Source organism: Lepisosteus oculatus, chromosome 9 (assembly GCF_040954835.1).
Source record: "Lepisosteus oculatus isolate fLepOcu1 chromosome 9, fLepOcu1.hap2, whole genome shotgun sequence".
Lineage (NCBI taxonomy): Eukaryota > Metazoa > Chordata > Actinopteri > Semionotiformes > Lepisosteidae > Lepisosteus > Lepisosteus oculatus.
In genome coordinates this window covers 14618025-14633247 of record NC_090704.1, presented here as the reverse complement: position 1 = coordinate 14633247, position 15223 = coordinate 14618025, and the positions used below count along the sequence as shown (strand labels likewise).

Genomic DNA, 15223 nt, shown 5'->3' with positions numbered 1-15223 from the left:
CACTGCAGAATAGGATAAAGAGACTATTTAGTCACTGTGATTATTGTAGGCCACAACATCATATCTAACTATAGGAATGTCTTACATTATTAATGTGGGGTAATACATTACTGAGCTCCTGCTTTGACCATTATTCTAATAAGGGTCCTGATCTAAAACACTGTACAATTCAAATTATTTATACAGAGTTCCAAATGCATCTCAATTATTTCAAAAATAATTTATTTATTTTATAATTATAAAATTATAAAAAATAATTTATTTAAGAATTTAAATTTATTACTTCCTTCTGTCACTTCATGCAGTACAGAGCTGTTCTTATGAAGATATTTTGTTTTTAAAAGGAGGAAATAAGGTTGAGGTCGTAGGCAGGTGGAGCTCCAGACATAGCAGGTTCGACCCAACTCATGACTCTAGCCGACTATGACTGGGATTCCCTGAGCTGCAGCACATATTTGTCTCGGTGCTGCAGGAACCAATGATGGGAATAATTTGGTCAGGACAACAAAACAGTGATCCTGTGAATTGCTGGGTGCCTAAAAGCTTGCGGTGACATCAGTGTGGGATGTGTCTCTCTTCCAATAGGTACTGATCCTCCTGTGCGTTGCTGGAGAGCGTGTAGCTCAAATGAAATAAGTGTCTTGTTGGGTGGTTGGTTTGGAGTCGTCTGTCTGTGCTTCCTAATTCACCTTCTGTGGGTACAGGGGTGGTCTCAAGATGTAGACAAAATGTGTGTTTCCAAATCAGCTGGGAATAGGTGGGTAAAAGAAAGTGAGGAAACAACCATCCTATTGACATTGACAGAAGAGAAATGTAATTGGATGTTCAGCTGTGGGTATGTGCATACAGTATCTGTCTATTGGCTTGCTTGCTTTAAATGTGGCCGGTTTTAGGTATATAAAAAAGATGTGAACAAATACAGGTCGTTTTGCCTGGGGATATACAAATGAATTCTTGTTTCTGTTATAAGTGGTCCTTGAGGAAATTTTAAATTAGATTTTGTTGGTTACATTTTATCCGAGCTCACCAATCTCACCTGAAACAAAGGGAAAAATAGGTTTCATGTTGAATCTCATATGGAATATCTGCAGAGCCCACAAGTCAGGAAATCAGATCTAATGGGTTTGGAAAGTGCCACAGTCATGTATTACAACACTGATTTACTGAGCAACCAAAACCACAAATTGACTCAATAAGGCTTCCACTGCTCTCCAGTTTGTGAATTGACACAGCAATGTGTCTGTTGTATTGTAATATGCATGCATTTTGTGAGCCTTTTTCTCAGCAGTGAAGAGAGACATTGTTTGGAGACACTGAAAATGTACAGAAAACCAAATCCTGAGGACAAACCAAGGTCACACCTGGTTAGGTTCTGAAGTGATGTTTTTGGTTTGAAGTGGTCTGAGCATTTGCCATTGTTAATCTATGCCCAACGTGGACTAATGGAGCACAAGAACGAGTGTTGGTTTGTTTGCCAGTTCATATAATTCAGATGATTTAAGACTGGTAGAGAGGACAAACAATGCCTGAGAATTATGCACTTTATCTTGCTACATACTATAGGTAGTTTAATGTTTCTGGAGTGTGTGGCTATGAGGTGGGACTGTAAATAACTTTTTGGATTGATTTAATGTAGTAATAAAATCAGGTTCTGACATAAATTATCCTAAGGCACGTGGTTTGAGTAAGTCTTATTACTAAAAATAGCATTTAGCATGAAAGGAAGACAGCAACTGTGAAGGGGAATTACTACACATCAGTGTTTCACAACCTTTTCCTTCACAGGGCATATTTATATTAATCTTAAAATGCCGTGTCACATTGCCCCACCTCCTCCACACGCATACATGCCACTGGCCTGAGCACATTATTATTAATATTAGAAACACATTTTATTTCAGTGATTCTTATGGGTTTGGCTCAAAGTGAATACACACTTCATCCTGGCTGGGACTAAAGATACTAAAATCACAGAGCTCTTACTCAGCAACTCTGACGTTCTCTGTTTTTGTTTTTTACACCTGGCAAGCTTGAAAAACTGAACTCGTACAACGTGTGACAGTTCCCACATGAGCAGTCTTCAGTCATGGGCTCTGTCTTGTGTGAATGCTTCGCATGTGCAACAGTACACTTGGGTTATTCCCCAAAAGTAATATAAAAATATGTATTTTCATTTTTTATTTTTTTCTCTTGATTTTGCGTTGTACCCTTTAAAGTTTCAAGTGGCACACAGGCGAAGAAAGCACTGCTACATTAAAGATAACTTCTAGGGTGATGTGGCTAGTTTAAGAGTTGGAAGATGTTAATTTTCAGGTCATTTTTACAATTGCTTGCTTCTACTAAAAAGAATGTTCAGAAGATTTCTTTTCTTCTGGATATTTAAACCATTTATCTCTAAAAGCCCGAATTCTTTCCATCCTAAGCTCCAGTACCTAAAGCAGCCAAAAACTGCCAACATAAACCTTACCTGCTGTAGAGAGCGTGCCTGATCAGTTCACTGTCTCTGTGAAAGTGCCTTTGATGGAAGCCCATCTCAAGTTGGCAGTACTCACACCAGGCCTGCTGTGAACATAGCACAAAAAGTTAAAAAAGAAAGTTCTCAGGTTTTTGTTAACCAGAGTTCAACGGGAGACGTTTGATGAGCGATTTGCATGTTGGACGTTTATAAAAAGGTGCCTTTTGTTCCAAGCTGAAATGTAGGAATACAAGATTGTTCCTCCCCTTCACATTCTCTGGGAAAGCTGGCAGAATGGAGTGTTGCAATCCTGTCATGTAGGAAAAAGCACCTGCTGTTAGTTTCTTAATAACTCAGTTCAGAAAGGCAAACATGTCCTGTTCCTGTTTTTAAAAAAAGGACTTTTTTGTCCATGTGAAATGCTACCAAGACTGTTGTAGGCCCAGCGCTGTTTACTCACTTGTCATCTGGGATGAGATGAGAAGTCAGTGAGCACAGTGTTCCGGGTGACATTGCAAGGGGTAATTTGTATTCTAATGGTCAGGGTAGTCCTGGATACGCTTAGGTGACTGGAAAACATTCGTGCAGAGGAAGTATTAAAGCTATTATTCTGGTAGCATGCTACCACTAATACCCACGCTGATTAAAAACACAGCACAATAGTAGGTAACTTTAGATCATCCTTTTGACTTGACCCAAAACTAAACAACCCACCTCTTCTCCTCAGCCTTATTTCATGTTTTGCTATTTGAGCAAGAATCGAAATCCAAACTATTTCAGAAGCTTCTGCAATGATATCTGTCTGATAGGGGCTTATCTGACAGAGATTAGTCTGAGACCGAACAACTACAGAGCACACTTTCGGCTTTCCTATACAAGTGGTTGAAAGCATTGGTAGAGATCTGGTCTCTTGTGTGCTGGTTTTATTGATATGTAGGATGTTCATTGTATGCAGGAAGCAATATTCTTAATAACATTTAATCCCAGATCTCTGTTTGCTTATAGTGAGTCTAGCCTGTCTCTGTCAACCCCCTTTGTGAACAAAAAAGAGCATGGCACATTGGATGATATGCATAAAGGCCAGAGATGCTTTTTGTATTTTGCTTGTGGGCTATTCGCATCTTAATTCAGCTTTTTATTTGCCATCATCAGCATGTTATTTACAATTGTCTAGACTTGTTTTATTTAAAAAAAAGATTTACCAGCCTGCAAAAAAATACAAATTTTACTGCATAAACCAGCTAGTCCGAGCCAGGCTTGTTTTGAGACCAAATTTCAAATTTCAAATTTCATTTGATTGGAGTGTGGGGTTTTTAAACAAGTAGAACAACCAATCCAAGAAGTGTATTTGTTCATAATTTTCCTACAATAATTGAAATAACTGAAGCTTAAAACCCTACAAAAAGATTAAAGAGAATTATGTGTACTATAGAGAGAACAAACATTGTTCATTAACAAAATCTGTACAGTTGGTACTGTACTTCTACTGGTAAGTGGTATGTTGAGATTTCCTTTCTTAAAGTAGTCAATACGTCACTGAATGCTCATGCTTTCACCCCGGCAGATTGGTTGACAAAGCAAAAATTATTAATGCTGTTTGTAAGAGTCCTGTTTTGCATGCACACACCATATGCTTCTAATTACTGTTTCCTGTAAAACACTGAAAAAACAGGAGGGGGATGAAAGGATTTGAAAAGTTAGGTCTACATGTTTGCTTTGTGTTCTGTGTGTTACGACCCCCAGAAAAAAGAAACAAATCACGGTTGCAGCTAATATGTTTGCACTTGTTAATAAATCTCAGTGCTCAGAGCAAGAGCTGTGTTCCAATGTGCACTACTGAAGCCAAAGGGGTTCCTGGAGCAAGGCTTTGTACTTGATCATTGTCAGTGTAAGATATAGGCAGTATAGACAGATAAAACGCAAACCAGTCATAAGTGTGCGTGTGCAGAACAAAGTAAACTGGAAAAAGCAAATTGTAGCACGCCTGAGGACAAAACCCGAGAACTACAGTATGTGGCTTATACTCTAAAATTTAAAACTTTATACAGTCTCCACTGTGGAGCAGTGGTTTTTCCTTCAGAAAAAAGTCCACAAAAAATTAATTATACACTGCTGCAGCGGAGGTCTCCAGACAATTCAACAAAGACGGGATTGCAATTTCATGTGAAACCTTTTTTTTCTCAGAAGGAGAACTTTTTTTTCCTACTTTACTTTTCTACTTAACTGAGGCTACATTCTGCTCCTGTCTTCTCATACTGTAGAATTAATAGCATTAAAATGTAAGGTGGTCAGGCATGCTTTTACCTTGATTTATAATGACATATGATCTATACACCGTGGAGTTAAAAAACCAAGCATGGTTGACTGTAGCCTCTGCGTGATCATTGTACCCAATTATCACAGTGCACATTTCTTATGTATTAACAGACGCTTCTTGTAGAATTTGAATTCTTGAGATTGTCAAACCAATGTGACAGATTAGAGTATCGCGTCACCTTTGGCTGAGCTCTTTTGGCTTATCCTCTAGAATGAAGATGGCTTTCCACACAGAACTGAGTTTTTTTAATGCTGGTGCCAAGCTGTTTTTTAAAGAGAGGGGAGCTAAACACACCATATTTACAAAATCCAATCCAGTAAAAAAAGATCAGTGTCTTTCCATTTACCAACCAGGATTGTTTTGAACTGATGCTCTGTTACTATTTGTCAGACAATTTCTTCATGGTTTCTTCTGGTTTTCCTTCACACAAGTCCTTTTTCCCAGTAGCAACATTATGTGGGATAACCTGGTCTCCAGCAGCATACAGGGTCTCTAATTAAACCTTTGATTTGCTGCACCCTTATGAATTCAAGCAAGTATTCATTTGGCCATCATAAAATTCCTATAGCGAAAGGGAAGTAAACAAGTTATTCCCAGGACATGGAAGTGTAATCCTAGCCACTTCTGCTCCTACTACAAAATATCAGTGACATGACTGGAGAGGGTAGAGACTTCACCATATTCTTATCCTTGAATATATCTCCCCCACCAGTCTCTGTCATCTCTTGATACATAGAGGTATGCTGCATAATGGTAACATGGTATGGTAATGGTGACGAGTTGGGCTTGTGTCAGTGTGATATGGTTTGCATTGCAGTTCTGTGGTATTAAGGTAAGGGGGAATCTGTGAACGGCATTACATCATTGGAACGTACCTTTTTCAAAATGATTAGCAATGTTTAGGCCTGTTAGTATCAAAGGATCAATGGTTTATATCAAAGTTAATATTTAAAGGACTGAATGTATTTGGGAGACATTTCTATCCTAAGAAACTCACATTTCTACTCATCAGAGCAGTCCAAATCAAGAATTACCCAGGGGTACCAGAACTGTCCCACACAGGATTTGAACTCGGAACTTCCCAGTGACAAATCCAGAGCGATAAGCAGCACTTCCCTTCCCCAAAGTTATAAAACACTACGCACACTGTTGAAATGTGCTGCGGGATGCTATAGAATTGGGATGCCATGGAAACTTTCAGCACCGTTCCTGTTCTTCTCTACAGTGGCCACATCAAAGGCTGATTGATAGACGAATCAATTTGATATTTCGACTAAAGGGAAACGCGTCTCACTGTTAAATTTCACATCATTGTAGGAGGACAGCTTTAAACTTGGCTTCACGCCTGCCAGAGAGGTTGTCACTATCACCTTCCTCAGCTACAGTGATAGAGCTTGCCCTGGGGACAGCTAATGGGAGAAGCATTACAGTAGTGAAATCGCTTATAGCCGAGGCTACTGTACACTTAGGCTTGCCATTGCCACAAGGCTGGGAGGCTGTGGACGATGATAGAAATGATTAAAACACGGTCTTGCCAGGGAGCTCCACCTTGATGAGATGTTGTACAGAGCTACTAGGGTGGTAGGTCACGGTCTAGCTCAATTTAATAAAACTCTCCTGGTCAGTACTCCTCTTGTCAGCTACAGAGGCTTCTTTAGGCAGGATCTGAGACAGCTGTCATAGCGAGAGTCATGCAACAACATGGCACCTGCTGGGACTGACGCAGACGTTCCAACTAATGAGGAGCCCCGGCTTCATTCTTACAGGCCCTGGGAAATGATCTTGTCACTGAACTCCCCAGATACGCCTTATATCTGCCTGGGAAATGAGAACTTCTGTGACTCAGATAAACTCTTGTGATACCTGTCAGAATTTTGCAGCGAGAGCTCCTTTGTAACTGTTCACATTCCCGCACAGTTATAAACATGCCCAGCGTTTGGTTATGAAAAGAAATGTGCACAGTAACAGAGGGTTTTCTCCATATATTGTCTTTTCACCTAGGCCAATTATAAACCCTTCAAGCTGCGATGAAGTTACACTCTGATTAATTCTTGCATTTTATGTTGGGTTATAATGTGGAGTGCTTAATCTTCTGGCAGGTTTTCTATAATGTTTTTTGACAATTTAAACATTGCCCGTGCTCACTGGTTTAATAAGTTTTAATGGCAAATTTTCATTTTATTCATCTAAGACAGAAGTATCCAGCCCTGCTCCTGGAGGGCCTTATCTTCCAGGTTGGAAAATGTCAGTGGAATCCCAGAACCAGATATTGAAGTGTTAAAGTGTTAATTTGCTGTCAGTCAAAACGTATTTGCAAGCATGTTAATGACCTGCTAGTGATGCCCTTTAGAAGTTGGACTCCTGTTGTTTTGCGTCTGCAAGAAAGGTTGTTAAAAAGAGTGACACAGAGAGAGCCCTGGGAGAAAGTGGCTTATTGGCAGTTGCTTTTTCTAGCATTCCCCTTTCACTTTGTCAAATTCAGCCAACACTGTTAACACTGTTTCTTGAGCCTAGCTGATTACTTTGTATAGAAGACATGTTGGGTTGCCATAGAGTAGGAGCAGAGCACTAGGTCATAATCAGTTTTGGAATAATGGAAAGGTGGAGCTACAGTGAGAGCGAGTGTTTGGCAAGTGAAATGATTATGGTATCGCACCTTACAGAAAACCCCACAGTTTGGCACAAATTGGTACTTTTGAGGAGTATATTGGCAGGATAATATGGGGAAATCTACTACACATTCAGCTTGTCCCTGCTGTGCTTGTGTATGTTTGTGTGTACTTCAGAATAACTTGAATGTGGATGGATAATGGACTCCTGAGTCCAGTTTGATTCATTCCTCTTCTTTCTCAAGCAGCTGAAAATGTTCTTAAATACTACTGTATATAAAAGAATAAAAGACAGGCTTTGAGAACACTATATTGGAAAGCTTAAAGGGAAGGAGATTAACCTTTGTAATGTGTCTGTCGGAAGCCAAAACAAGGCTTCTGAAAACATTTTGCCTTAATTATATTTATTTATGTATTTATTTGAATGTGCTTTTTGAAATACACCTGGCTTCTGAGATAAGTACACATCTGCTGTGCCTTACTTTTTGAAGTACAGGAGGTAAACCTGATTATGATGTCAACATTACCGGTAATTGCAGTGGCGCAAACACAGTGGCAAATTCCAGTGTTTTGTGTGGCTACTTATTGTTTGCTGTATGCTTGATCAGGTTCTCTGAATTAGGCACGCAAAGAGATTTAGCTCTTATACTAAATATTTCTCTTGAGTTCTACTGTTCGTTGCAGGTTCTGTTTTGCATTTGTGGAAGAAAACATCACTATGCATAACAAGGTCTTGACATATTTTTCAGTCTTGTATGCTTCTTATATTCAGGGAAAGTTTGAAACAATAGACTGCAGAAATAGACTGTTCCTTTTATGTGCGGTGCCTCTGGCAGTAGTTCTCTGATAATCCACCCTGTTCTTCAAGGCGGCTCTTCACAGTACTCTTCAGATGTCGGCCTTTGTTGTGCTTTTGGAGAAGCTGCCCCAATCTCGCTTCGCTTTCCCAAGATGCTTTTGTTCTTTCTCTGTCTGCTCTTTCAGTTTCCCAGTGTATTCCTAGAATTCTTTTCATCTTCTAACAAACCTTTGAACCCCAGTACACGTTTCCCTCCTGGAGGATCTTCTCCATGGCTTGTCCTCTATTTGATGTTTGTGGTTTTAATAAGGCACAACCCTGACTCCCCAGCTTTCTTCTAGACACCCAAATTACCTGCTCTTCCGACTGACAGGAATAAAATCCATGCAATACCTAACCTCCTCACCTCTGTCAGTGCCCTCGTTTTCTGTCGTACTGGAACTGAATCATGGGTCAAGGATGATTTAAAAATCCAGAGCTTATCAAATTAGGAGATTTCTGAGGAAAACCCTTTTGGTTTAATTAAAACTTATTGGTGTCTCTGAAGATAACAAAGGTATCTTCTTCTGCTAAGTTTATTTTAGATGCAAAACCTAAGGAATTATTGTGATGCACATTTTGCAGTAGGTTTTAAAAAATGTCAAGATCAGAGTAAGATCAATTCAAGCTATACATTTTTATCAATTTTTTAATCCCACATGTAACCTGCCTGTGCATTAAGGACATGATAAAGATATGAAAAGGCTTCCATTTGCCCTTTGTTAGGATGTCTTTTGGCTCTTGCACCCAGCACAGCTTTAATAACAGAGTGAGTAGAATCTTAATGGGGCACGCTTGGTGGTTTTTGACTGTTCAGACAAAACCTTCCATATTAAACAAGCCATTTGGGCTGTCCACGTTTGTAAATGGCATTGCTTTTCAGGTGTTAATTACTTTTACCTCTTAAATATGCTATTCTACTCATGTGTGTTTACTCATTTTTTAAATCTTTGTCTTAGTTTTTATTGTTATTTTTATGTTGTGATTTTAGAAAGCACATATTTAAATCTGCGATTTATCCCTATGTAAAGAAATGTCAGGTCCTGATCCAGGGTCTGTCACGCAGTGTGCTATTGATGTCTGTCTTCATTGAGCAATATATGATAGGGATCAGCGTACAGTGCATTCCGAAGGCTTTAATGTCATCGTTATGTATCCTTCAGGCAGCTAAATGAACAGGTTAGATTAATGGAAAAACACCCAAGGAATAATTAAAACTTAAAAACTGGGAAATACCTAAAATATTCGCTAAATTATTTTTGAAAATCAGGATAACTGATGTGCTACAGAAGAAATTGGAGGCTGGATGTTGTGTGATTAATTTTGAGGATACAAGCTGAGGTCATCAAGCTGAGGTTTAATTTATCATCTGATGCAGCATTACAGTTTTTTTTTAATTTAGGATAAAATATTTTGATTGGGTTTTTTTCTTTTCTTTAAATAGACCCACTGGTTCTAAACTTTTGTATTATCAGAATATAGCGTGGCACAGATTTGTAATACCTGTGCAGAGGAGTTTTATGGGATAACTCCAGGATGAAGAGTGCTGCCCATTACAAACCTGTAGAAGGTGTCACTTCTGAGTATTCACTCCTACTGTATGTCTGACTTTTCTATACTGGTATAAATTGTGTGGAAAATCCTGTGATAAGCCATATAAAAATTACAGCAGAAATGACAAATCATGCCTGAAACTAAAACTCAGCTGCTTATCCGTAGTGCTGCCTTACTCGACATCCTTTATCATTTAGAGCTCTAAGATTAAAGGCTGAGCCAGAAGCTGTACCTTTTAAATTGAGTCTGTTTTTCACATTTTTAAGATGTGTAAAGCCCAAAATCTAAAGGCAGATTATAATAGATTCCACAATTTGCAGTTGTTTTTCCCCCTAGTGAGTTGTCCTTTTACTGGCTGTAAGTAAGGGACTTGAAGCAGTCTGTACCCGTCACTTTGGCCACTGAGATTGCTGCGTTTTTATTTTTGACTTATACTGTACCTTTGTGTGCAGAGCTTCAGCGGAGTTTGTGCGACTCCATGAAACCAATGAAGCTGTCAGAATGTAAATGCAGTTTTAGCTGAACCCTTTAGTTCTTGTCTCTGATTTTGGCTTTACTGCTCGGGTGGTTTCCTTCTCCTCCTGTGCAGTTTTCGACTCAGAAGCAATCTTACTGGTAATTTAAATCACCATCTTTATTTCTAACTGTAATTTTGCCTAGCTGCGATGATAATGGTTCCCAGAAGAGGTTTTGTTTTTCTTTTCTCCCAGTAAACCTTGAGAGATTTCTTTGGGAGGCCGCATCCACGGTCTAAACTAACAGTTTTTTTTGGTAGTTGATAGCAACCGTTTAAGGATAAGAAAATGTCTTTTTATTTTAGCTGCTGTCTTGCTGCATTATTTCTCTAGTTTCTCACTTTTGGAACTGTGGTGACTGCAGGGCGGAACTCCAAATAAATTATTTACAAAAACAGGTCGGTAATCACTTGTCAGTTTCCCTGTATGTCTTCACCAGGGGTTTCAACCTAGTGACCAGCTCATAATAGTAAATGAGAATTTGTTCGCAATTGACATCCGTGATTAAATAAAGGTTTTTAAAAATGTGTTGAGAATATTATTGCATTCCAGCGTAATTGCCTGCTGTGGAAAACTTGTGTCAAGGTCTGTAGTCCTGGGATGACATTCAGAAGTACTTCAATTTTATAAGAACGTGTTTAAGTGGCCGTTGAAAGGATCATAAAATTAAAGAACACCTCACAGTAAAAAAATGCAGACTTTTTTCAGGGTGTTTCAAGGTAGATGGAAATACAGTACAAATATGTAAGAACATAAGAATGAGAAGATTACAAATGACAGGAGGGCATTCGGCCCATCTACTGTAGCAAGTTTGGTAGTTAGTAGATAATTGATCCAAATGTCAATAATCATCCAACCATTAATTGAAAGGATCAAGGTATTGGCTTCTGTAGCGTAGCTTGGTTACTATTTTATACAAGTAAGTATTCTATACAAGTATCTGCAGACAGATGGCTATAGTGTTAGTTCACAAAACACATGGAATAACTGCTATCACAGCAGGGTTATGCAAAAAAAAGTTAATTTAATGGATGTGTTTTACACCAATCTTGTGTGTCACCCAGTTAAAACTTTGGCACTCTGTGTGAGCGAGTTGTGCCCAAGGAAGACACCAACCAGCCTTTTTCGTTTGTCTCTCTCTTCCGAAACAGCAAAGAAGACCTGCGCTACCACGGACTTTGCCTGCAAGAATGGGCAGTGTGTCCCAGAGAGGTGGCGCTGTGATGGCGAACCCGAATGTTCAGATGGCTCGGATGAATCCGAGTCCACCTGCAGTAAGTTAACCCTTAATGCGCCGCCATTCCCCCACTGTGTCGGAATGCTTTCTTTAGCTGGCACCGTTGATTTCGTCATGGTTTGCCGACCACCCTCGATCTTGCAGTACGTTACTCTTGCCTTCATCAAAGCAGCACCCATCTAGCTTGGTGGAAGGGGAGTTCGTGATGGAACGGGAAGATTTTATATTTTTGCAGTCAAGAGTAGCAGATGCATTCTAGTTCAGTGATCAACCGGGATGTGAATTGCAAAAATAAATCAGCTGGAAGCTTTTTTCCTTCCAGTGTGACGAACAAAATGTATTCATGCAGACCAATTCATACTGCATGCCTATGATTTTTATACATATTTAATTTTTTTTTCGGTCACCTGAATTTTTAATGCTTCACAGGGAGGAAAAAAGTTGCAGCGCAATTTCTAGTAAGACACTGGAACAATACATTAAATACCAACTTTTAAAACATGAAGATGTACTGCTGAAGGGCTAATGGATTGATTTCGATCATCTTTCGGTATATCAAAGATGAAGAAAATGTCAGGGTCTGAAAGAAGACATCTTTGCTGAGAAATTATTCCTGCTGAGCTTCATGTCCCTCATGTTATAAATGGGCTATTTTGGCGCTCAGAAGGAGCAGTTGGTCAAACATACTCAGTCAGAATAAACACAGGGAACACAGTGGAACACAAACCATGCATTAGTGGTCTGGGGTCAAAAATTGTGAACTGTCGAAGAGATTTTCTCCATTTAAGCCCAAGATTTACGAATAACTGAATTTAAAAAAATCAATTTGCTGGTGTCAGTGTTACTGTTACTGCTGTGTAATCTGAATTTGTCAGGTTTCTGAGGCTGATCAAGACTGGCCCTGGCCAGTGTTAGAATATGAGATCCCCAGGGAAAACCCCAGTTTCTTCCTCTGGACCTGCATTTTCAAAACAATATCCCAGGATCATGATCAGGAGCTGCGATCCATTAGATGACATGGTAAACCAAGGTCCTGATTACTTGATTATTTAAGTTCACATGGAATTCAGCAACAGAGTAGGAGTGTTAACCCTGATGTCTCTGGCTCAATTCCTCTATAGGGTTGTGTAATTTAACCTTCCTACATTTCCAACATACCACAGATCACCTGTCAGTGGGGAGGAGAACAGAGTGATGAAGCTAATTTTTAGATGGGGATTACTGTATTAGGAGGTCATGATTGATAAAGGTGGGGGGAAATTTGGCCAGGTCATCAGGGTTAACACCCCTAGTCTTTTGGGTCTGGGGTTTTTAATGACCACAGAAAGTCAGGAACTTGATTTTATGTCTCATACGGATGATGGTGCCTTTTTTACAGTATAGTGTTCCCGTCACTATACTGGGGCATTAGGACCCACACAGACCGCAGGGTGACCACACAGACCCTCCTGGTCCCTCCCTCTAATACCTTTTCCAGCAGCAAACTTAGCTTTCCCAGGAGGTCTCCCATCCAGGTACTGGCCAGGCTCACTCCTGCTGAACTTCAGTGGATTGCCAGTTGTGAAATGAAGGGTGATAAAGCTGCTGACTATATTACTCACTACCTAAATACTAAACTATTGTCTTAGTGCAGGAATGAGTCATGATTGTGGCATTATTCAGCTGCTCTGTTCAATTTTGTGGATCCTCTGATACTGTAACACTGCTGCTAAATAATGGTAATTATATTATAAGAGCTACAAAACTCTCAAATGGGATGTACAGTAGCTGTAAATTGGACATAGCACACCACCTTACACCCTAGTCATAGGGAACACCCTGAAAGTCAATAGGAAAAACACCTTGCATGAGAAATGAGCGAAGACAGTGCAGTGCAGATACTGTATAGACGGGAGAAAATTATCTTCTTTTCCACATTCATGGTTTTCTTGAGGCGTGTTGCTACATCTATGTTTAAATGTCAGTATGCAGATAAAAGTTTGATTTCCGTTACGATCTAGGAGAAGTACAAAATATTTCACTGACAACAAGAGTAGGGAGAATTCGTTTTTAAGCAGCTGTTCTACAGAAGAATGAGAGTTTTTAACAAGGAATACACAGGCCCTACAGCAAGATAAAGATCTGCAGTAATCGAAGAAGAATATTGACCCCACAGCACTTATCAAATTAGTATTGACTCTGAAAGCTGGGCCAAATTTTACCCAAAGATGCTTTGTCTACCTCTGTATTGCTCATTCGAGTATGCTTTTGTCAGTGAGAGAGCATGGAAAGCTGCTGATGTCCTTAGATTTGAAAAAAGTTAAATACAATTACTTTGTCAGTTAGCTACTTAAGCACTACATAAAGCAGTATAGTGTAAGCATTGCCCGCAGTATTTTAAGTCTTTTCTTGTCAACTTTCTCAGATTAGTTGGATCTGGTAAGTATTTTCCTATAAAAAAAGGACGGGTCTTCATTGAGGGAGGTGCAGAATAGGATCTGTGTGTACGCAGTTATCTGGACTCATGCCTCTGTTGAAAGTCACTAGCGGCTACACAGGTCCTCAGCATTTGAATCTCTTTGTATGGTACAGACTGAAGCTTGATCTTTCTTATTTAGTTTGTAGTTAACCGTCTCCTTATTGTTCTGCACCTTCGAAATAATTTGTTTTCGCTGCCACAGAGTCCTGCCTGGCTAAATGATGTCTGTGCTTTGATTGAGTCTGGGAAGGGGATCAATGGCACTCTGGGGGACCCTAAAATTAGATTCTGTCTCAACTTCCGACATCATGACTTATCACAGCCTGTCACGTGCTGTCGGCATGAAAACGCAAAACTACCAGGAGTGAGAACATAAGGTATATGTAGGCAATCAAACATGGAAACCTTTGCTGCCCTTATCATGCACTACTTGACTTAATTCATATTCTTAGCATGACCTGCATTGGCTCAAATGAAATTCACCCTCAGTAAGTTGCTTGGTTTGCAGGTGTGAAGCCTCGTCCGTCGCCTAGCATATCTCCGACAACATCGCTGGTGAAAGGCTGGCATAAAAATCTGTCTCTGTTAAAAGGCTGACTAAATGAATGTTGGTGTTGATGAGCCAGAGGGCACAGAACAGAAGGGCTCTGACTGCAGCAGTGCAGCCTGTAATGCAGATTGACAGGTGGCTGAGCAGAGCATTGTTTGAACAAGCTGACAGTGGGCTAGTGAGATTCAACCTGGGGTCTTCCAAAACCACTGGAGCTGTACGTTTTGTCCTCTTCCTGTGAAATTATCATATAGGTACCTTGCCAGATTTCAACCTGGAGGGAAAGCTCTGATCGATGATTTGGTTAATTGTAACTGATAAGTTAAGTTCCTTCATTATCTTGTTGGGTTCGGTTCTAACGCAATGGGAAAAAAAATCACTTGGAGAGAAAAGATCTCCCCCTCCAATAACATCCTTAAAAAATTGCATTCATCTACTTCCGATTTTTGTTAAGAACCACAATATAGCTTCTTTCTACAGGATCATATCACAAATGTAACCGCACCAGAACCAGTTTTCCCACTTTTTATACAAAATGAATTTCATACAATGAACACAGAGCTGTGATTTAAGGCTATTACAATACTGTAGCTGGGGGGGGGATCATACTTTTTCTAGTTAATTATTTAAAATCCTTCATGCTGAATTTCAACATGACGGAAGGCTTCCGTCAGATGTGCAGGACGGTTT

General features: G+C 39.7%; 1 protein-coding gene across 6 annotated transcripts in view; it reads left to right on the top strand.

Annotated features, from left to right (window-relative positions):
- lrp8 (low density lipoprotein receptor-related protein 8, apolipoprotein e receptor) overlaps positions 1–15223 on the top strand; it is a 126301-nt gene that overhangs the window by 46464 nt on the left and 64614 nt on the right. For all 6 annotated transcript variants that reach the window (XM_069194194.1, XM_015355611.2, XM_015355613.2 and 3 more), the window contains exon 3: positions 11440–11562. In XM_069194194.1, coding sequence (XP_069050295.1) covers positions 11440–11562 — 123 coding nt within the window. The remainder of the gene's footprint in view (positions 1–11439; positions 11563–15223) is intronic.